At 41.4% G+C, this 22,500-nt stretch overlaps 3 protein-coding genes across 3 annotated transcripts in view; all 3 read right to left on the reverse strand.

Annotated features, from left to right (window-relative positions):
• Window positions 1-15,001, reverse strand: part of pnt (ETS transcription factor pointed) — a 211,952-nt gene extending 196,951 nt beyond the window's left edge. The window contains exon 1 of the mRNA XM_070128946.1: window positions 14,660-15,001. The gene's annotated coding sequence lies outside the window, so the exon portion shown is untranslated. The remainder of the gene's footprint in view (window positions 1-14,659) is intronic.
• Window positions 1-22,500, reverse strand: part of LOC113807056 (kelch-like protein 5) — a 408,426-nt gene that overhangs the window by 282,925 nt on the left and 103,001 nt on the right. The window lies entirely within an intron of this gene.
• LOC138863698 (soluble scavenger receptor cysteine-rich domain-containing protein SSC5D-like) lies at window positions 8,498-14,093 on the reverse strand. Its single transcript, XM_070128511.1, has 4 exons — window positions 14,070-14,093; window positions 12,392-12,594; window positions 10,067-10,793; window positions 8,498-8,659 (listed from the first exon to the last, which is right to left on the reverse strand). The coding sequence occupies exons 1-4, from the start codon at window positions 14,091-14,093 to the stop codon at window positions 8,498-8,500; spliced, it is 1,116 nt and encodes a 371-aa protein (XP_069984612.1).

Below are 22,500 nucleotides of genomic sequence, written 5' to 3' on the forward strand. Positions count from 1 at the left end.
AGCGTTTGGTAAGTTCGGAGAAATTCTACGGAGATTACACGCCCCGTTTCAACCCATCCGAAATTTGCTGCCACCAATACCAAGTGAATCGGTCTTTGTCTCACAGTGATGAAAGGTCAGTGTTGAAAAGGACATCTACTTTGGCAAGGGAGCCACTAACAAAATAATAATGATAATGATGATAATAACAGTACTATCAGTATCGTCATTAGTAGTACTAGTTGTAGTGGTAGTGGTAGTAGTGGTAGTAATAGCAGTAGTAGTAGGAGGAGGAGTAGGAGGAGTAGCAGTGGTAGAGTAGTAGTGCATTAACAGTAGCAGTATATTACTAAATAAAATAAGAATAAACATAAGAGAATGGTAAAATAAATACAAGAATGGAACCAACGTATTCATCAAACGCACACACTGTAAAATTACATCCTAATTGGTCTAATTAGTAAAAGAGGAGTAGCTCAGGTAGTCCACCGTTGCAACCAAACCAAGATGGATTCAGAATAACTGATATGAACAATGCACACATTAGGTATTAGTTCCCATCTCTAAATATGATAATTAATATTGCTTTCATTACCTTATTACCATCATCATTGTTATCATTATCGCTGTCATTATTAATGTTATCAGCATTTATATTCTCATCATTACTATCATTCTCCTCACCATCATCATCATTATCATCTCTACAATAACAATAATAATGATAATAATAATGGTAATGATAATAACAATAACAATAATCATCATCATTATTATGATCTTTATCATTACCATGATCATAACTACTACTATCATTGTTACTATTATTATTGCTATTATTATTATCATTATCATTACTATCATTATTCCTATTATCATTATTTTTTTCTATTATTATTATTATTATCATTATCATTCGTGCTGTTGATATCATAAGGATAATAATAATAATAAGAAGAATGATGATGATGATAATAATAATAATAATAATAATAATAATAATAATAATGTTAATAATAACAATACTACAACTGGTACTACTACTATTACTACTATTAAGAACAATGATTACAAATATTACTAAATGATTATGATCGTAAATAAATTATGATAATAATATTGACAATAGTAATAAGGAAAAAAGTAGAATTGTACTTACAACATTTATGATAAAAAAAATAATTTTCATTATACTAATAAAAAAATAATTATAATATCACTGATAATATCGATAATAACAGCTATATCAATAATGACAGCAACAGCAATAATAGTAGCAACAAGAACAACAACATAATGATAATAATAATAACAATAATAATAATAATAAAGATAATAATGATGATGATGATAAAACACAAAGATACAAGAAATGGTAATAACAGTGATAGTAATAATAATGATAATCGTAATAATGACATTAATGATTATAAAAAAAATAATAATAATGATGAAAATAATAATACCAGAATTTATAATAATAATAATGATGATGAAAATAATAATAATAGAATTTATAATGATAACAATAATACAAATAGTGATAAAACTAATGATAACAATAATACAAATAGTGATAAAACTAATGATAACAATAATACAAATAGTGATAAAACTAATGATAACATTAATGATAATAATAATAAGGATGATGATAATAATGGTAACGATAATAATAATAAAGATAATAATGATAATGAATCAATCAAAATCATAATGATAATGATAATGAAAATAACAACAATGATAATAGTAATAATAATAATAATAATAATAATAATAATAATAATAATAATAATGATGATGATGATGATGATGATGATGACGATAATAATAATAATAATAATAATAATAATAATAATAACAACAACAACAATAATAATATTAATAATAATAATAGGAAAGACAGTAACAATATTGACAAATTAACAATTCTCAATAATCTCCAATATTAACACTATTACTATCACCACCACCCTCGTCACCATCACAAAGCAAACCAAACACGCAAATCACTTCCAAACCAAACATACAAACCAACCAACAAACCAACAAACATACAAACCAACCAACCAACAAACATACAAACCAACCAACCAACCAACCAACATACAAACAAACAAACCAACCAACCAACCAACAAACATACAAACAAACAAACTACCTACGTAACGCCCAGACACAAGAACGAGGAAGCGGCCCGAGTGAAGGAATGCACAACACTGCAAAGGGGAAGTGATGTCATGATGTCAACAACGAGAGCGGATCAGCAAGGAACGAAATCAAGACGGCTGTTAGACCCATTTCCCCATCACCGGTTATACAATAATGAGCTCACGTAACAAGCAGGTCATAGTGATGTAATGCGCAGGGGTTGGAGGGGCACCGACGCATGCGCGAAGAGTCTCTGGTTGGGGGGGGGGGGATCTGCGTGCGTGTGTTTGCTGTCTTTGCGTGTGTGTGTACGCGTGGTTGTATATGGTTTGATGTTTGTGCGTTTTGTGGTAAGTGGGTAAGGTATGTTATAGATATTTATTCTGATAAATAATAAAAAATAAATCTATAGTTCTCTCTGTAAATCTATCTGGATATCGCTTCATATATCTTTATATATATATCTTTATATATATATATATATATATATATATATATATATATATATATATATATATATATATATATTATATATATATATTATATATACATATATATATATATATATATATATATATATATATATATATATATATATATTCATCTATCTACGTATTTATTTATTTATCCAGCTACCTAGCTGTCGATCTGTCTTGTTTGCTATATATTTATCTATGAAAGCCAACACACACACACACATTCCCACCTATATCGATAACTACCAGGCAAAAGTTACAGCAATCGTATTCCGCCCAAACACATACGAAGACAAAGTTGGTTCCCGAGAGAGAACCAGTTCCGAGTCCCTTGGGTTCGGAGCCGCCAGAGGAAATGTCTCGTCTTGTGGTTCCTTTCCGTGTTTCGATTTCTTCCTTGTGTTTATGTCAGCAATCGTAAATATATCCTAAACATATAAAAAAAAAATGTATTTTATTGCCTGGATTTATTTTAATGGTTTTATTGCCCTTCTTTCGTCTACACTTATCAGCTGGACTCTGATAACGCCATAGAAGTATGAATAAAAGGTTTCGAAATAGACACAGAAATGTGGTGCTTATTTGGAACTTGTGAAACATTATCTCCTTTCTCTTTCTCTCTGTCTATCCGTCTGTTTGTCTCTCTCTCTCTCTCTCTCTCACACACACACACACACACTCACTCTCTCTCTCTCTCTCCCTCTCTCCATCTCCCTAAACCACCCTCTCTCTCTCTCTTCCTCTCTCTCCTTATCCCCCTCCACCCCCTCTCTCCCTCACACACATACGAGATTGAGAAAAGAAGGGGTCGAGTTATCGGCAGAGTTAATAGAATCTCAAAGACCATTCGCGTATCAAATGTCACGTCGAGAATTTCTCGGTAGTCTATAGAAAGAAGAAAAAAAAAAAGTTCATAGTCACAGGAAACATCGCAGCCACAGTGAAGTCTATGATAATCAGCTGTTGAAATGAAACATTTTTGTTTAATAATAGAGGGAGTAAAGTAATGTGGTAATAAATAGTAGGAAATTAGAAAAGAAAGAAGAAAAAAACGTAATATTCAGATGTATGGATTAATTTCCATCTTCTATAACATAAAAATAAATTGGTGATTGAGATACGAGTAACAAAGAATTAGTCATTATTATGGTACGTAACTGACTAAACATCAGAAGTTGATCCCAACACAAGTAAAATCAATTTCATTAGTTTTATTGCAGCAAATCGATTAAAATATCTCTTTTCTAAAACAAAATAAACTTATAGCAATTATATAATCAATTTTGCCGTGCATGTTGGCGGTGTTGTAAGGATTAATGTCTACTTATTTATCCTGTTTAGCATTCCTTTGACAATTTACATAATCATCACCAACTATACTGCCATAAGACACCGCGAAGTATGTTCGAAAGAGTATATATCATTCATAACTTTTCAACATAATATAATAACTTTTTAGCATAATATAATAACTTTTCAACATAATATAATAACTTTTCTACATAATATGATAACTTTTCAACATAATATAATAACTTTTCAACATAATATAATAACTTTTTAACATAATATAATAACTTTTTAACATAATATAATAACTTTTCAACATAATATAATAACTTTTCAACATAATATAATAACTTTTTAGCATAATATAATAACTTTTTAACATAATATAATAACTTTTCAACATAATATAATAACTTTTCAACATAATAAATATATTTGTATACCGTAATTTCGGATTCTTCAGATAGCAAAATTACAACTGATAGGTAATGATAAATACGTGAATTAAGAATGAATGAGAAAATGAAACAACGACCTCTAGTTCTGTGACGAGGAAAATAATTTCATTCAGTAAAAGGGACGCAATAGTTGTACCTTGCCTCTGCCTTAACGTTCAGTCTTAGGATTAAAAATATCATATCCGTGTTTTCATTGATGTGTGTGAGTGTGTGTGTGTGAAAGAGAGAGAGAGAGAGAGAGAGAGAGAGAGAGAGAGAGAGAGAGAGAGAGAGAGAGAGAGAGAGAGAGAGAGAGAGAGAGAGAGAGAGAGAGAAAGAGAGGGTGAGTGTGTGTGTGTGTGTGTGTGTGTGTGTGTGTGTGTGTGTGTGTGTGTGTGTGTGTGTGTGTGTGTGTGTGTGTGTGTGTGTGTGTGTGCGCGCGCGCGCGCGTACTTTCGAGTGCATGCTCCATTTGTATATATCGACATTTCCAACTTTCATACACACATGTATATATACACATGTAAACAATTTCATCCTTATAACGCAAGCTGCATCCTCGCTGCTACTGTTGCACACGACGTAACATTATCTCGCAATAACCCTCCCCCCTAATTTGCCATTCATTCGGAATTAACTCCAGCAAATGCCAGCGAACCCCGACGCTTTTAGAAGGCGCTGGTCTCCATCACCGCAGCACTCCCGGTGACCCCGCAGTGCCAGGCAGTGCCACGCAGCAGTGCAGTGAAGGCATGAATGTTGGCAGGCACCTGAGTCTGCCGCTACTACCATAAATACCTCACACCCGACCCTTCCTCTTGTCCTGGGCGGAGGCAACTTGAGTACCATTATTAATACCCTACTGTGGATAATGGTGGCTGGGGTGATACCACACGGCCGAGGTCCAAGTGGTGTATGTCGGGTTTCGTAACCAGTCTGTCGTCTAAAATCATCTTGTTTCACTTATATCATCTCGAAGCTCTTTCAGTCCTGTAGAAAAACGAACCTTTGGGATATTTACGAGAACTAGCCATCAGTATAAACTATAAAAAAGGGCGAAAACATCAGCCTCAAAAGCCCCTATCGCGATAGAATTTATATATATAAGAGACGCCAGCGACTTTCCGCGATAGAAATACGATAAAAAAACATTAAGTCTTTTGGTTCATTTGTCCTCACGCTCACCCCTGTTGTCTGAGGCCTCCGTGACTCGGGCAATATTGGGCGCCGTTCTGTGTTCTCCCTTTTAATGTTGTGTTGTTTCTCTGTTTATCAACTCTCTTGCTTCTTCCCCCCATCCGCAACTATAGGAATAAGGATATAGTGGAAGGTATACTATATTCCTATTTATCTGTTTTATGTTGGTTGTTTCTGTTTTATTCACTGTCTTGGTTTTCCCTCTCTTCGTCACTAGCCAGTACTGATCGTCATAATGCGTTCTCTTATTGTTTCGTGCTGTGCCTCTCTTTTATCAATCGTCTCGTTTCTTATTCCCTCAGCAAGTACTGGTCGCCAACACTGTAGTCGGGGAACCTCTGCTGTTTTGTGTTGGTCCTGTTTTATTCTGCCTTGCCTCTTCCTCCCTCCGCAACTCTTGGGGTATTGGTGGTCTTCAATACCACAATGTAGAGAGCGGTGTGGTGTTGTGATGAAGAGTGATGTGGTGTTGTGATGAAGTGATGTGGTGTGATGAAGTGATGTGGTGATGTGTTGTGATGTAGAGAACGGTGTAGTGTTGTGATGAAGAGTGATGTGTTGTGATGAAGAGATGTGGTGTTGTGATGAAGTGATGTGTTGTGAAGAGTGATGTGGTGTTGTGATGTAGAGAGCGGTGTAGTGTTGTGATGAAGTGATGTGGTGTTGTGAAGAAGAGTGATGTGGTGTTGTGATGAAGAGTGATGTGGTGTTGTGATGAAGTGATGTGGTGTTGTGATGAAGAGTGATGTGGTGTGATGAAGAGTGATGTGGTGTTGTGATGAAGAGTGATGTGGTGTTGTGATGAAGACTAATGTGGTGTTGTGATGAAGACTAATGTCGTGTTGTGATGAAGAGTGAAGTGGTGTTGTGATGTAGAGAGCGGTGTAGTGTTGTGATGAAGAGTGATGTGTTGTGATGAAGATATGTGGTGTTGTGATGAAGTGATGTGGTGTGGTGAAGAGTGATGTAGAGAGCGGTGTAGTGTTGTGATGAAGTGATGTGGTGTTGTGAAGAAGAGTGTTGTGGTGTTGTGATGAAGAGTGATGTGGTGTTGTGATGATAAGTGATGTGGTGTTGTGATGTAGAGAGCGGTGTGGTGTTGTGACGCTAGTAATATTAGCAATATGTTCCTTTCCCCGTTTTGTATTGTCTCTATCTTATTTTACCATTCTTTGTTTCTTCCACCCTTTGTATCAATTACGCTCCATCCACTCTCTTTACCCCTCCCACCCCCCACCCCCCCTCACCCCCTCTCCAAGTCCTTTCATCATCCTTATTTCCTCACCCTTCCTTTCCGTGTATACAAAAAAAAAAAAAAAAAAAAAAAAGAAGACGAAAAAAAAAAGAAAAAAAAAAAAACAATTTCGTCATAACAGAATAACAAATTTCCGCACAGACCGAAATAGACGTTTTTGGCTCAAGGACTTCATCCAAGGCTAAACTCCCAGGATAAAAAAGGTAGTATGTATGTTCGTGTTATCGAGGCCTCCCAGCCACGACCTCTGCTCCCCGAGAAACCGAAAGAAAACAAAGAGAAATAGAGAAAGAGGAATAGAAAGAGTGACAGAGAGATAGAGGGGGAGGGGGGGAGAAGCTGAGGCTGAGGATGAGTGAGTGAGTGAGTGAGTGAGTGAGAGAGAGAAAACGTGTTTTTTTTTCTTTCTCCCTCATTCATTTCCATCAATCTAAAGCAGAAAACATTGTGATTTTTGTGCTGACAGGAGATGGGAAAGAAAAAATCAAGATATATAAATATAATAATATTAATTAAAATATTGTTATCAGTATCAAAACATGAACATCAACAAAGAACAGTAAGGGATACCATGAACATTATCATTATAAATACTTTTGTTCTTAAAGATTATCAGTACCATTATCATTATTATCTTTATCATCAACATTAATGTTAATATCACTACCATGATCATTAGCATTATTATCATTATAATTACTACTATCATCAATAGAACTATCATTATAATTATCATTAATATCATTTTCTTTTTAATTGCTGTTATTATCATTATCATCATGATTATCATTATCATCACTATCCGCATATTGAAAATGATCAGTAATAACAATAAAGACGAAGGTAATAACAATGAAATAACAACAATACCAATTTTGAAATATATATGAATATGTATAGAATATCAAAATATCCATGCAAATGTACTGTACAGTATGCAATTCAGAGCATGAAAGCAAATTTACAAAACAGGAACAAAATAACGGGACAAATAATAGATAAATTTGACCACATATTGCAACTCTGCTTTATGTTCATTGCAGAGACGCGTGTTTATAACATTGCAACATTCAGATCATCATTTTTCCGAATCGTGAAAAGGGCGATACAAAGACATAACAAATTTAGATAAACGTTTAAAAAGATATCCATCTGCACTTGCCGATTTTCCCCAATTGCAACATTCACAAGCCTGCAACGTATCTTCATAGCTGTTGTCTTTGCATTCTGCCCAAAGCCTTTCAGTCCTCTTAATACCACACATTCGCTCGCTGGCACAAAGTGAATGCGACAAGTTTGTGGTTTGATATTTTTAGTCAACATATGACTTGAGAGATGTAGTACCGCCTGGGTCATGTTGGTCCCTCTTGTGGTATGCTGCCCAGTCCATGCCAATAGATGTTTGTGTGTGGAAAAGAATCAGACAAACTCACTCAATCAATGTGTGTGTGTGTGTGTGTGTGTGTGTGTGTGTGTGTGTGTGTGTGTGTGTGTGTGTGTGTGTGTGTGTGTGTGTGTGTGTGTGTGTGTGCGTGCTTGCGTGTGTGTGTGCGTGCTTGCGTGTGCGTCCGTGCTTGCATGTGCGTGTATGCGTGCATGTGCGTACGTGCATGCGTATATATGTATGTGTCTACGTGTGCCTCGGTCAGAATACCCGTTCATTCAACGTGTTTTCCTAGCCAATATACTGACTCTCTCACGGTGTCAGATCACGGCAGAATACACGATAAGCAGCGCTCACATCCACACGAATCAGCTGCACATGAAAATATAGTTCCAGGTGCAGTCGGCGCTCTCTTGTGCAACGCTGCGTATGGCTGCATCAGAGTTTCTCTATGGAGGTGAAAGCTGATACATGATAGTTTGCCCGACTTGTGGTGTAGAGGGCGGTGTGGTAGTGTGATATAATGGTGTGGTGTGATGTAAACAGATGTAGATAACGGTGTGGTGTTATGATGAAGTGATGTGGTGTTGTGATGCAGAGAGCGGTGTGGTGTTGTAATGTAGAGGGCGGTGTGGTGTTGTGATGTAGACGGTGTGGTGTTGTGATGTAGAGGACGGTATGGTGTTATGATGTAGAGGGCGGTGTGGTGTTGTGATGTAGACGGTGTGGTGTTGTGATGTAGAGGACGGTATGGTGTTGTGATGTAGAGGGCGGTGTGGTGTTGTGATGTAGAGGGCGGTGTGGTGTTGTGATGTGAGGGCGGTGTGGTGTTGTGATGTAGAGGGCGGTGTGGTGTTGTGATGTAGAGGGCGGTGTGGTGTTGTGACGTAGAGAGCGGTGTGGTGTTGTGATGTAGAGGGCGGTGTGGTGTTGTGATGCATATCGCGGTGTGGTGTTGTGATGTAGAGGTCGGTGAGGTGTTGTGATGTAGAGAGCGGGGTGGTGTTGTGATGTAGAGCGCGCTGTGGTATTGTGACGTAGAGAGCGGTGTGGTGTTGTGATGTAGAGGACGGTGTGGTGTTGTGATGTAGAGGGCGGTGCGGTGTTGTGATGTAGAGGGCGGTGTGGTGTTGTGGCGTGGAGAGCGGTGTGGTGTTGTGATGTAGAGGGCGGTGTGATGTTGTGATGTAGAGGGCGGTGTGGTGTTGTGATGTAGAGGGCGGTGTGGTATTGTGATGTAGAGGGCGGTGTGGTGTTGTGATGTAGAGGGCGGTGTGGTGTTGTGATGTAGAGGGCGGCGTGGTGTTGTGATGCAGAGGGCGGTGTGGTGTTGTGATGTAGAGGGCGGTGTGGTGTTGTGATGTAGAGGGCGGTGTGGTGTTGTGATGTAGAGGGCGGTGTGGTGTTGTGATGTAGAGGGCGGTGTGGTGTTGTGATGTAGAGGGCGGTATGGTGTTGTGATGTAGAGAGCGGTGTGGTGTTGTGATGCAGAGGGCAGTGTGGTGTTGTGATGTAGAGATCGGTGTGGTGTTGTGATGTAGAGAGCGGTGTGGTGTTGTGATGCAGAGGGCAGTGTGGTGTTGTGATGTAGAGAGCGGTGTGGTGTTGTGATGCAGAGAGCGGTGTGGTGTTGTGATGTAGAGAGCGGTGTGGTGTTGTGATGCAGAGGGCGGTGTGGTGTTGTGATGCAGAGAACGATGTGGTGTTGTGATGTAGAGAGCGGTGTGGTGTTGTGATGTAGAGGGCGGTGTGGTGTTGTGATGTAGAGGGCGGTGTGGTGTTGTGATGTAGAGAGCAGTGTGGTGTTGTGATGTAGCGGGACGGTGTGGTGTTGTGATGTAGAGAGCGGTGTGATGTTGTGATGTAGAGGGCGGTGTGGTGTTGTGATGTAGACAGCGGTGTGGTGTTGTGATGTAGAGGGCGGTGTGGTGTTGTGATGGAGAGAGCGGTGTGGTGTTGTGATATAGAGAACGGTGTGGTGTTGTGATGTAGAGGGCGGTGTGGTGTTGTGATGGAGAGAGCGATGTGGTGTTGTGATGTAGAGAGCGGTGTGGTGTTGTGATGTAGAGAGCGGTGTGGTGTTGTGATGGAGAGAGCGGTGTGGTGTTGTGATGGAGAGAGCGATGTGGTGTTGTGATGTAGAGAGCGGTGTGGTGTTGTGATGTAGAGAGCGGTGTGGTGTTGTGATGTAGAGGGCGGTGTGGTTTTGTGATGCAGAGAGCGGTGTGGTGTTGTGATGCAGAGAGCGGTGTGATGTTGTGATGTATAGAGCGGTGTGGTGTTGTGATGTAGAGAGCGGTGTGGTGTTGTGATGCAGAGAGCGGTGTGGTGTTGTGATGTAGAGGGCGGTGAGGTGTTGTGATGTAGAGGGCGGTGTGGTGTTGTGATGCAGAGGGCCGTGTGGTGTTGTGATGTAGAGGGCGGTGAGGTGTTGTGATGTAGAGGGCGGTGTGGTGTTGTGATGTAGAGAGCGGTGCGGTGTTGTGATGTAGAGGGCGGTGAGGTGTTGTGATGTAGAGGGCGGTGAGGTGTTTTGATGTAGAGGGCGGTGTGGTGTTGTGATGTAGAGGGCGGTGTGGTGTTGTGATGCAGAGAGCGATGTGGTGTTGTGATGTAGAGAGCTGTGTGGTGTTGTGATGTAGAGGGCGGTGTGGTGTTGTGATGCAGAGAGCGGTGTGGTGTTGTGATGTAGAGAGCGGTGTGGTGTTGTGATGGAGAGAGCGGTGTGGTGTTGTGATGTAGAGAGCGGTGTGGTGTTGTGATGTAGAGAGCGGTGTGGTGTTGTGATGTAGAGAATGGTGTGGTGTTGTGATGTAGAGAATGGTGTGGTGTTGTGATGGAGAGAGCGGTGTGGTGTTGTGATGTAGAGAGCGGTGTGGTGTTGTGATGTAGAGAGCGGTGTGGTGTTGTGATGTAGAGGGCGGTGTGTTGTGATGTAGAGGGCGGTGTGTTGTGATGTAGAGGGCGGTGTGGTGTTGTGATGTAGAGGACGGTGTGGTCTTGTGATGTAGAGGACGGTGTGGTGTTGTGATGTAGAGAGCGGTGTGGTGTGATGTAGAGGGCGGTGTGGTGTTGTGATGCAGAGAGCGGTGTGGTGTTGTGATGCAGAGAGCGGTGTGGTGTTGTGATACAGAGAGCGGTGTGGTGTTGTGATGCAGAGAGCGGTGTGGTGTTGTGATGTAGATGGCGGTGTGGTGTTGTGATGCAGAGAGCGGTGTGGTGTTGTGATGTAGAGATCAGTGTGGTGTTGTGATGTAGAGGGCGGTGTGGTGTTGTGATGTAGAGGACGGTGTGGTGTTGTGATGTAGAGGGCGGTGTGGTGTTGTGATGTAGAGGGCGGTGTGGTGTTATGATGTAGAGGGCGGTGAGGTGTTGTGATGTAGAGGGCGGTGTGGTGTTGTGTTGTAGAGGGCGGTGTGGTGTTGTGACGTAGAGAGCGGTGTGGTGTTGTGATGTAGAGGGCGGTGTGGTGTTGTGATGTAGAGAGCGGTGTGGTGTTGTGATGTAGAGGGCGGTGTGGTGTTGTGATGTAGAGAGCGGTGTGGTGTTGTGATGTAGAGGGCGGTGTGGTGTTGTGATGTAGAGAGCGGTGTGGTGTTGTGATGTAGAGGGCGGTGTGGTGTTGTGATGTAGAGAGCGGTGTGGTGTTGTGATGTAGAGAGCGGTGTGGTGTTGTGATGTAGAGGGCGGTGTGGTGTTGTGATGTAGAGGGCGGTGTGGTGTTGTGATGTAGAGAGCGGTGTGGTGTTGTGATGTAGAGGGCGGTGTGGTGTTGTGATGTTGAGGGCGGTGTGGTGTCGTGATGTAGAGAGCAGTGTGGTGTTGTGATGTAGCGGGACGGTGTGGTGTTGTGATGTTGTGATGTAGAGGGCGGTGTGGTGTTGTGATGTAGAGAGCGGTGTGGTGTTGTGATGTAGTGGGCGGTGTGGTGTTTTGATGGAGAGAGCGGTGTGGTGTTGTGATGTAAAGGGCGGTGTGGTGTTATGATGCAGAGAACGGTGTGGTGCTGTGATGTAGAGAATGGTGTGGTGTTGTGATGGAGAGAGCGGTGTGGTGTTGTGATGTATAGAGCGGTGTGGTGTTGTGATGTAGAGAGCGGTGTGGTGTTGTGATGTAGAGAGCGGTGTGGTGTTGTGATGTAGAGGGCGGTGTGTTGTGATGTAGAGGGCGGTGTGGTGTTGTGATGTAGAGAGCGGTGTGGTGTTTTGATGTAGAGGACGGTGTGGTGTTGTGATGTAGAGAACGGTGTGGTGTTGTGATGTAGAGAGCGGTGTGGTGTTGTGATGTAGAGGGCGGTGTGGTGTTGTGATGTAGAGGGCGGTGTGGTGTGATGTAGATGGCGGTGTGGTGTTGTGATGCAGAGAGCGGTGTGGTGTTGTGATGCAGAGAGCGGTGTGGTGTTGTGATGCAGAGAGCGGTGTGCTGTTGTGATGTAGATGGCGGTGTGGTGTTGTGATGCAGAGAGCGGTGTGGTGTTGTGATGTAGAGATCAGTGTGGTGTTGTGATGTAGAGAGCGGTGTGGTGTTGTGATGTAGAGGACGGTGTGGTGTTGTGATGTAGATGGCGGTGTGGTGTTGTGATGTAGAGGGCGGTGTGGTGTTATGATGTAGAGGGCGGTGTGGTGTTGTGATGTAGAGGGCGGTGTGGTGTTGTGATGTAGAGAGCGGTGTGGTGTTGTGATGTAGAGGGCGGTGTGGTGTTGTGATGTAGAGGGCGGTGAGGTGTTGTGATGTAGAGGGCGGTGTGGTGTTGAGATGTATAGGGCGGTGTGGTGTTGTGATGTGGAGGGCGGTGTGGTGTTGTGATGTAGAGAGCGGTGCGGTGTTGTGATGTAGATACCGGTGTGGTGTTGTGATGTCGAGAGCGGAGCGGTGTTGTGATGTAGAGGGCGGTGTGGTGTTGTGATGTAGAGAGCGATGTGGTGTTGTGATGTAGAGGGCGGTGAGGTGTTGTGATGTAGAGGGCGGTGTGGTGTTGTGATGTAGAGAGCGGTGTGGTGTTGTGATGTAGAGGGCGGTGTGGTGTTGTGATGTAGAGGCGGTGTGGTGTTGTGATGTAGAGAGCGGTGTGGTGTTGTGATGTAGAGGGCGGTGTGGTGTTGTGATGTAGAGGGCGGTGTGGTGTTGTGATGCAGAGAGCGGTGTGGTGTTGTGATGCAGAGGGCGGGTGGTGTTGTGATGTAGAGAGCGGTGTGGTGTTGTGATGTAGAGGGCGGTGTGGTGTTATGATGTAGAGGGCGGCATGGTGTCGTGATGTAGAGGGCGGGTGGTGTTGTGATGTAGAGAGCGGTGTGGTGTTATGATGTAGAGAGCGGTGTGGTGTTGTGATGTAGGGCGGTGTGGTGTTGTGATGTAGAAGGCGGTGTGGTGTTGCGATGTAGAGAATGTTTTTTTGTGATTCAGAGACGGTATGGTGTTGTGATGTAGTGAGCAGTGTTTAATGGTGATATGGAGCGATGTGATGTGATGTAGAGACAGTTGTGTTGTGATGCAGAGAACGATATGGTGTTGTGATCTATTGGTGTGGTGTTGTGAGTTAAATAGAGATATGGTGTTGTGATGTAGAGAGCAATGTGTTGTGGTGCAGAGAACGATATGGTGTTGTGACATAGAGATTGGTGTGGTGCTGTGAGTTAAAGGGCGACGTGGTGTTGCAATGCAGAGAGCGATATGGTGTTGCGACGCAGCGGTGGTGTCATCCGTCCTGCGGTTTGGCTGACCCATCTGTCCCCGCATTACAAAAGGAAGTGCGATGCCATCTAAGATTGCAAGTGCATGGCCTGCATATGGCGGCCGCGGGGAAGGCCAGCCTCGCGGTGCCAAACCCCGCGGCGGCGCGGCTGGCCCTGGGAGCCAAGTCTAACTAAAGGAACAGAGGAGAAGAAATTCTAACTTACATCTTTCCACATCTGTGCAAACATCGCTGAGTACCAACATAAGAAGCTGCTTAGTTATAAATCAAAGTGCCACCTGCTTCTCTCCCTCGCCTGCACCAGTGCCTAGGGGGGGTTGCCAACTGGGCTTTCGGCGTTCGGTTTTTCACACCGGCGGCGGCTTTTCGGGTCAGGCAGTGTCGGGGCGACGTTTTTTGTTCGCATTTAGAGAGCATTTTCCACGGGGCGGAAAGCCGTTCGCGAGCCTGATGGGAAAGGTGAGAAAGGAAAGGCATGTGGCAACACTATCAGCGCTGTGCCCAACCCATCCATTCATGAGCTTGTGCCCGCCACCGTTGCCAAACGTCCCTCTCGCAGGGCTCAGTGAAGCAACAATTCACTCTAAAAAAAATTCATTCATCTCGGATTCTAAGTCTCGATATAATTCCCAGATGGTCCCACCGGCGGATAAAAGGGACAATGGCGGCACAGAAAGGAAGGACAGCTTCTCCTCTATAACTCTAAGTCGCTTAGAATTATCCGGAGTCGCGCTGCAGATCCCACGTTCAAAAACTGGGCATCCCTAATGAGGAGAACATTTTATATCTACTTACCGCCCGCTGCGATGTTCCCAACCCGTGGTGAACACTGTAAGATCCAGCTGATGAACAAATATATGTCGTTCAGCGAGGAACACCCGCTCGGATCTCCTCGAGCCACTTTCACACATGAACATGAGAGCGAGACATAGTACGACCCGCGGTGGCGAGTGAGAGACGCGTTCAACCTGGGTGTGTGGCGGAGGGCGCGCCCACACCTCCTCCCTCTCCTCGCCTCGCCTCGCCCACACTTTCGGATACAACGTGGATTACGGCGGCAGCGATTGATGGTCTGTTCACAGGGGGGAGGCATGCGCAGGCCCGTCGCCGAAGTGCGGTTCCATTCGGTTCATGTGGCACATACGGAAACTTTGCTGTGTTTGGCACTGTTTACGTCTGCAGCGCGTGTCTCCGCGGGGAGGGAATATTCACTGTTTTTCGTCTCTTCCCAAATGTTATCCCTGGATCGCATGCGTTACGCAAGGATTGTATGACTTGGTTTTGAGCAAACGCAATCTTCTGCAAGAAACATTATACCCCTCCTGTCTTGCTTACTGCATCCCGACCCCAAGGAGCTCGGTCCTGAGTGACCTCTATTCCGCGAGACCGATCGGCTTATCAAAAAAATCACACGGCTGGCAAATATCACACACACACACGTGCGGAAAACCGCGGAGACCAATCTGAAAATGTTCATATAGTCTGAGCCAGTAAAAGCATGGTAAGAAGCGCGTTACTTATTTTCATTGGATTATTCACGCCAGAAAATCGAACAGCAGTTAAGGTGAGCCTCGAGGAAGCTGCGGTTCGATGGTTCCTTCCCTTTCTTGTCCCGGCCGGCTGTTTTCCCTTCGCCCCCTCCCCCCTCCATTCTCCCCTCCCCCACCAACACACACTAGGCGCGGCTGTCCTTCTTTCACCCTAGAACAACGTCCTCCTGCTTTCCTACTCAATAACTTTTGTTCTTCCAAGGTTCGACTTTCCGCTGAGAAGGGACGAGATCCTCCCTCTGGCGTCGACCCTGGCTGCCTGTTTCCCCTCTAATGAGAACACGTTTGTCTTTTTCCCCTTTCTCTATTTACCCTTCCGCCAACACGCCCTCGCTGCCCCTCCCATCATAACTGTGCCTTGCCTATTTACTCGAATGTTTGTGTCCGTATGTTTATAACAGTGTAAATATCTGTGCCTGTTTACTGGCGTTACGTCTAGACATCAAGCTATGTACATATTCTACTTCTCAATTCCTTCTCAAATATCCGGAACTCATATCAATCTCCTTACGTAAATATATTCAACAAACACCAACGCCCGTGCATCAAATTCCTCCCTTTCGATCTGCCTGTCTGTCTCTCACTCCAACGAGACAATTTACGACAGTCCTATTTGGCTGTCTGTGACTCCCCCAACTTGAAACATTCCGAACGCGTGTCTGGCTTGGCTTCGTTTACCTTCTCTGAATTTGAGTAGGGGATCCGAACGACAGTAGAGTGATTTAAGAAGCCCTTCCCTCTGAGCATTTAATTACTCTTTTACGCATTGCTTATATGTGGGTGGATCGCCCATCCCTATCTGTCGCGGCGGGTGTTCGTTTGCGTGTGTTTTGTTGCCTGACTGCCTGGCTGGATGTTTTTTCTTTCTTTCTCCTCTCTTCCTCTCGTTTCTCTTTTCCTCTCTCTTTCTTTCTTTCTCTCTCTCTCTGTCTCGCTCTTTCGCTCTCTCTCTCTCTCTGTGTCTCGCTCTTTCGCTCTCTCTCTCTCTCTGTGTCTCGCTCTTTCGCTCTCTCTCTCTCAGTCTCTCAAACTCTCTCTCTCTCTCTCTGTCTGTCTCGCTCTTTCGCTCTCTCTCTCTCTCTCTCCCTGTCCCACTCTCACTCACTCTCACTCTCTCTCTCTCTCCCTCCCTCTCTCTCTCTCTCTGTCTCGCTCTTTCTCTTTCGCTCTCTCTCTCTAATAATAATAATGATAATAATTATGATGATGATGATAATAATGATAAGTGGATAAACAGCAACAATAAAATTGATCAAGATAATAAGAATAAGAATAACATAATAATGATAATGGATATGCGAATAGCAAAAATGATAATACAGAAGGCAATATCAATAATAACTAATGAATTTTTTTAGAATAATAGTAATAACAAACATAATTGTAATACTACTGCCACTGCTAATAATCACTAATACCATAATTATGAAAATGATAATGATGATAATGATATATTATTATCGTTATTATCCTTATAATTATTATAAACATTATTATTTTATTATTTCTTTTTATCATTATTATCATCATTATAGTATCATTATCATTATTATTACAAATTTAAGAATAACAGTAATAACAAATGTAATAATGCTAATACCACTACCAGTGAGAACTACTATCATAATTATACAACTGATAATCATAATAATGATATATAATCATTATCATTTGTAATGTTATTATCATTATAGTCATTACTATTATCATTATCATCATTATCATTACTGTTATCATTATTATTATTATTATCATCATCATTGCTAATTTCAATATTTACATCATCATATTTATTATTCATTAATATCATATTTATTGTTTTTATAATCATCATCATCATTATCCTTTTATTAGCAGCTTTATCATTCTAATTATTACAATTCCTATCATTAATGTTATTATCATCATTATTATTATATTTTTCATAATTATTCTTCGAGGCAAGTACACTGCACTGAAGTAATTAGACCGTCATATGCACACTACTGATTTCTACGACCATCTGAAGGAGGAGTGTTCTGGAAGAAGGAAGGAGAAGGGGAAAAGAAGGGTCACAAGAAAGGAGACGAAGAAGGAAAGGGAAAGACAAAGGAGAATTAAAGGGGGTGGGGGCTTAAAGAGGAAAGGAGGAAGGGAGGGGAAAGGGGTATAAAGAGTAAATGAAGATGGCTGTGGGGAATTGGAGGGAAACGGAGGGGATTTTCAAGGAGGAATGGGGGATGGGTAAGGAGCAAGGGAGGGGAAGGGAGAAGGGGCTCAGAAGGGAAAGGGGAATGGGGGAGGGAGTGAAAGGGATGAGGGATAGAAAGAACTGGGGGAGGTGAAGGAAGAAGAGAAGGAAAGTGGGAGGGAAGGAGTGAATTCAAGGAAGACTTGGGAATGAGAGGGGTTAGTAGAGCGGGAGAAGAAAAGGGAAAGGGAGAGGAGACGAAAGAGGGAGAAAGATGTATCTCTTAATTGCTTTGCTGGGTGGAATCTCCACGACTAGCAGCAGTGCCAGTCGCACCAGTAGTAGCGGCAATAATAGTATTAATGATGATGATGATGAAAATGACAATAATAACAATAACAATAGCAAAAATGATAATAGTAATAATAACAATAACAATAATTATAACTATTATCATAATCTTCATTATGATGATAATATTGATAACACCATTACGAATAACAACAACAATGATAATAACAAAATTGACATAATGATGATAACGATAATGATGATAATGAGATGATATTAATAACGATGTCAACTACAACAGTAGAAACAGTAGCAATGGCAATACCAAAATAATAATAACAGTAATAGTAACACCTGATGGTAAGTGTAATAACGATAGTACCAGCAGTAGCACTAATAATGATAATATTAATAACAGTAGCAGTAATATCCATAGCAATAATTATAGTACGAGTAAAAGTAATAGTAACAGTGACCGTAAGAATAAGCCTAGTAGTAATAGTAATAGTAACGGTAAAGGCAACATAACAGTAACAACAGATATTAATATATAATTGTTAATGATAATGATAATAATAATAATAATAATAATAATAATAATAATAATAATAATAATAATAATGACGATAATGATAATAACGATAGTCATAATGAAAATGATCATAACGAAAAAAAAATGTTAATGATAATGGTAATGATAATGGTGATGATGATGGCAGTAATAACAACAATAATAAATATGATAACCCCAACAACAAGATCAACAATAATAATGATGATGATTCACAATTTAGAAACTAACCCCCTCGCATATCCGCCAACTTCAAGTTGAAACCGCAAATCCCGTGAATATTTGAAATGTGGAATTCTGAAGCAATTTACTCACTACTAGAAAATATTATAACTCCGAAAACATTAAAGAATAGGAAGAGTTAGAGAGAAGATTATGGGATCCATAGCGAGTTTCTGCGATTTGTTTTGATTCCGCGATTCCGCTGGACAAAGCTGATGGTCATTTTCGGTGTGAACACCACGGATGGGTGGGTTGGTTCCTACCCCACAGAAAATCGCTGGATTCCAGTGAAATTTATAGGTAGTCTGACCGTACCTTAAGATAGTAAACCAATTTATTTTGGCAGTCTGGTAAAAAACAAAGTTATTTTATCAACTACTCGCAATGCCATCCTGTCGCCCTTAGGGCGGTGTTACTGCCCATTTTGGGAACCACTGAATTAGCATGTCTTTATAGCGTATTGTATATGCATCAGTGTACAATACTGTTAGCTTGCCGTCTAAAGTTTCATTGAAATCAGCGAGAATTCCCCAGCACAGAGCCAGTACTCACATCTGAGTCGACTGAGAGTGGCTGACCAGGCGCGAACCCGGGACCCTGCGATTTCAAAGTCAGCACTCTACTACTATAGATACAGACAAGCATACAGACTTAGACAATGACACATACATACACTCACACTCACTCAAACACTCACACACTCACATACAAGATACACAAACAAATAAACACACACATACACAAAACCCTCACAGCAATATATATTTCTGAAATTTACGAGTGTAGATTCAGGAGAAAGCGTTAAGAACCACAGGGAATGATTCAGAAAACAAGAGTATCTATTAGGCAAATAAGAAAAATATGAAGTATAGCCAAGATAACATACTAAACGAAAATCGATATAAGCTAAGATTATCTACGTGGAAACGAAAATTGATAGATTGGTTCAGATAATTAAGTATGGTATAGTTACCCCGATACTCAGAAATCTATGTACTTTATAATCTCTGTTCAAAGAAAATACCACTTTTTATGGGTAACAAAAGTATTTTTTCAAGTTCATGTTATTTTCAGGTAAAGGAGGAATATTTTTTTTCTTTTCTGAGCACATACAAGTTACTTGTAGAGGGTGATGAAAAAAATGTTTTTATATAAAGTGTAACTCAATCCAATATCAGTAAAATTCATTTCAACACTTACTGACAAAAAAAAATCGTCTACACAAAAATCGAATAATTTTTACTGGAAGATGAAATCTATCTTCAGAATAGTGAAAAAACCCAGAAATTCTAGAAGACTATTTTGGTGAATAAGGCTGTGTTTGGTAGAAAATTCCAAGTTCCTGTGGGGAATCGGGGTTTTGGGTGGATGTTTGTGATACGGGCGAATTCGCTCAATTGCAGGTAAAGCAGTAAACGCGGAAAAAAAAACATTAAACTCGAGTCACGGATCGTATTTTAGATGAAAGTGAAAAAGAGAACAACCCGAGCCAATAATCGATCACTGGAGCCTCGACCAGGCATTGCCAGTACGAACGAACGAAACCCATCTCCATGCACAAAGTTTCACAAACTATCACAAAGATATGAACCAAAAACCTTAACCAAGGGAGTTCGTCCTAGGACTCTCTCCCGATCACCGCATTTCCCAAGCCGTTGATTCCGCCCACGGCCTCCCTCACAATCACCATATTTTCCTAGCCGCCCTCGTACCCCTCCAGTTCGTCGTATTTTCCTTGGGGTCCGCACGCCAAATGCCGTATAAATCTAGGCCCTCTCAATTCACCGCGTCTCCAATACGACTGTTCCAACAATTAACATATTCTGTGCGATTAAAGATACAAATTGGGCTTACCTTATACGTGAAGGGAAGAGTGGTTGGGAAGTGACGAACTGCAGCTGGAACACTGTTATTGCGAACACAAACACAGACGTATACACAAAGATGAAAAGGAAAACAGCCACAATTTCTTACTCTTGTGTGTTTTATTGTACTAAACTGAATCTCGTTTTGGTATTATTAGAAATGCAACCCCACACCTAATTTAAAGAATCTAAGCTTGCCATGTGGTAGAAACCATCATTCTATGGAAGTTTTCTTCTATACCATTTTTTTGCGCAAATTGATAATAACGGTGTTATAGAGGGTATAAAATCCACGACTTTCACTAGCCACACAGTATCCTTCCGCCTCCAGCGCTGCGACAAACTGCCAAAAATTCGTTAAAAGCAACGGGATATCGGACGGATTTGTAGCGGATGACGTATGCGAGGGAATTCAAATGAGCCAATTAAATTCGTGCGTGAACGTGACGTGAACATAGACACACTAGAACCAATCAGATATGGAATAAATCATCACGTGATAATAGAAGCTGGGTCTAGGAGAAGCCTTTTGAAATTCAGACCAGTTCCATCATGGCTAGACATTGTGTAGGTTGTGAGAAAAATTATTTCGAAAAACAAAATGAAGAAAGCAGTTTAACTTTTCTGTACGTGATCGCAATTCCCGCCAACAATGACCTGGAATACCCCGACGATCCCAGTGACTCGCATCCTGGCCCGTCTGGAGTTAAGGCAGAAGGTAAGATGAGGTTAAAACTCCCTTTGTCTGCTCTCTCTCCTGCCGGAACATATGAGATGAAGATTTTGCAGACCAGGCGGGGGTGGGGGGCCGGCAACATCCCCTAAAAGGGGGTATAAAGGGGTAAAGCCCCCTATACAACCCGGAATTCTGTCAATATACTTTGCTAGTATTCTATCGATACTTCTCGAAATTCTCTGATATGTAGGCCTATCATACCCTCCCCAGCTATCAGCACCGGTATCGTAATTATGCTTCGTTTGCGAAGGAAATGAGTGCTAGATTCGTTCGGAACACGACGAAAGCTATTGGAAAATTATTCTATTCACCCCAAAAATGGTGTGGGGTTGCATTTCCAAATTTACCTAGCACTGTAAACAAACCTCACTTCTGAAACGACCAATGAGCAACGTGACAACAAAAGCATAAACTTTCCCGGTAGATGGCTGTACATGCTTTACGTATGGATATATCTAACATTTAATTATAATGAGTTCACATATGATATATATTAGTAAATACTTTTTTCGCTATGATCTGACAGAAATACGGGCACTTTAACAATACATTTCTAAGAAACAATAATTTTTTGAGAGGTATGCCCCACACTCAAGACCATGCTCTAGTTATTCGATGCGAGGTGAGCGAAGGCTGGACTCGATCGTGGTCGGTATGCGGGGGCTTTTTCCAGGTATATGTTCAGCGACTTGTAATGAATTTCGGTATTAATTACCTACAATATTATGATCTCAGATTTCCTCCAAGTCGGTGCGGGCCTTTAGTAACCTTCAAACACACACACTTATATATACATATATATACATAAACATATATATATATATATATATATATATATATATATATATATATATATATATATATATGTATGTATGTATGTATGTATGTATGTATGTATATATATAATATATATACATATATATATATATATATATATATATATATATATATATATATATATATATATGTATGTATGTATGTATGTATGTTTGTGTGTGTATGTTTGTATATATGTATATACTCTGAAGGTGATGGACGAATAAACGGATAAGACGAAAAGGCATGAATTCGAATGGTTTTACGTGGATATGTAATCAACGCTTCGGTATGTCTTAAGAATTACGAGAAAAAATCATCTGATTACATAACCTCTACTATGGAAAATATTCATTCATATCCATACTTTCTCTACACATGTCACACTGAACACGTGCGATATGTTAGAACCACA

This window comes from Penaeus vannamei, chromosome 13 (assembly GCF_042767895.1).
Source record: "Penaeus vannamei isolate JL-2024 chromosome 13, ASM4276789v1, whole genome shotgun sequence".
Classification (NCBI taxonomy): Eukaryota; Metazoa; Arthropoda; class Malacostraca; order Decapoda; family Penaeidae; genus Penaeus; species Penaeus vannamei.

Excerpts from the sequence above, each read along its gene's own strand:
- LOC138863698 (XM_070128511.1), bottom strand. The coding sequence starts at position 14,093 with ATGTTTGCACAGATGTGGAAAGAT. Across the intron at positions 12,595-14,069 it reads TTGCACAGATGTGGAAAGAT|CACACCGCTCTCTGCATCAC; the intron begins GTAAGTTAGAAT and ends ACATCACAACAG. Across the intron at positions 10,794-12,391 it reads CTACATCACAACACCACACC|CTCTCTACATCACAACACCA; the intron begins GTCCTCTACATC and ends AACACCACACAG.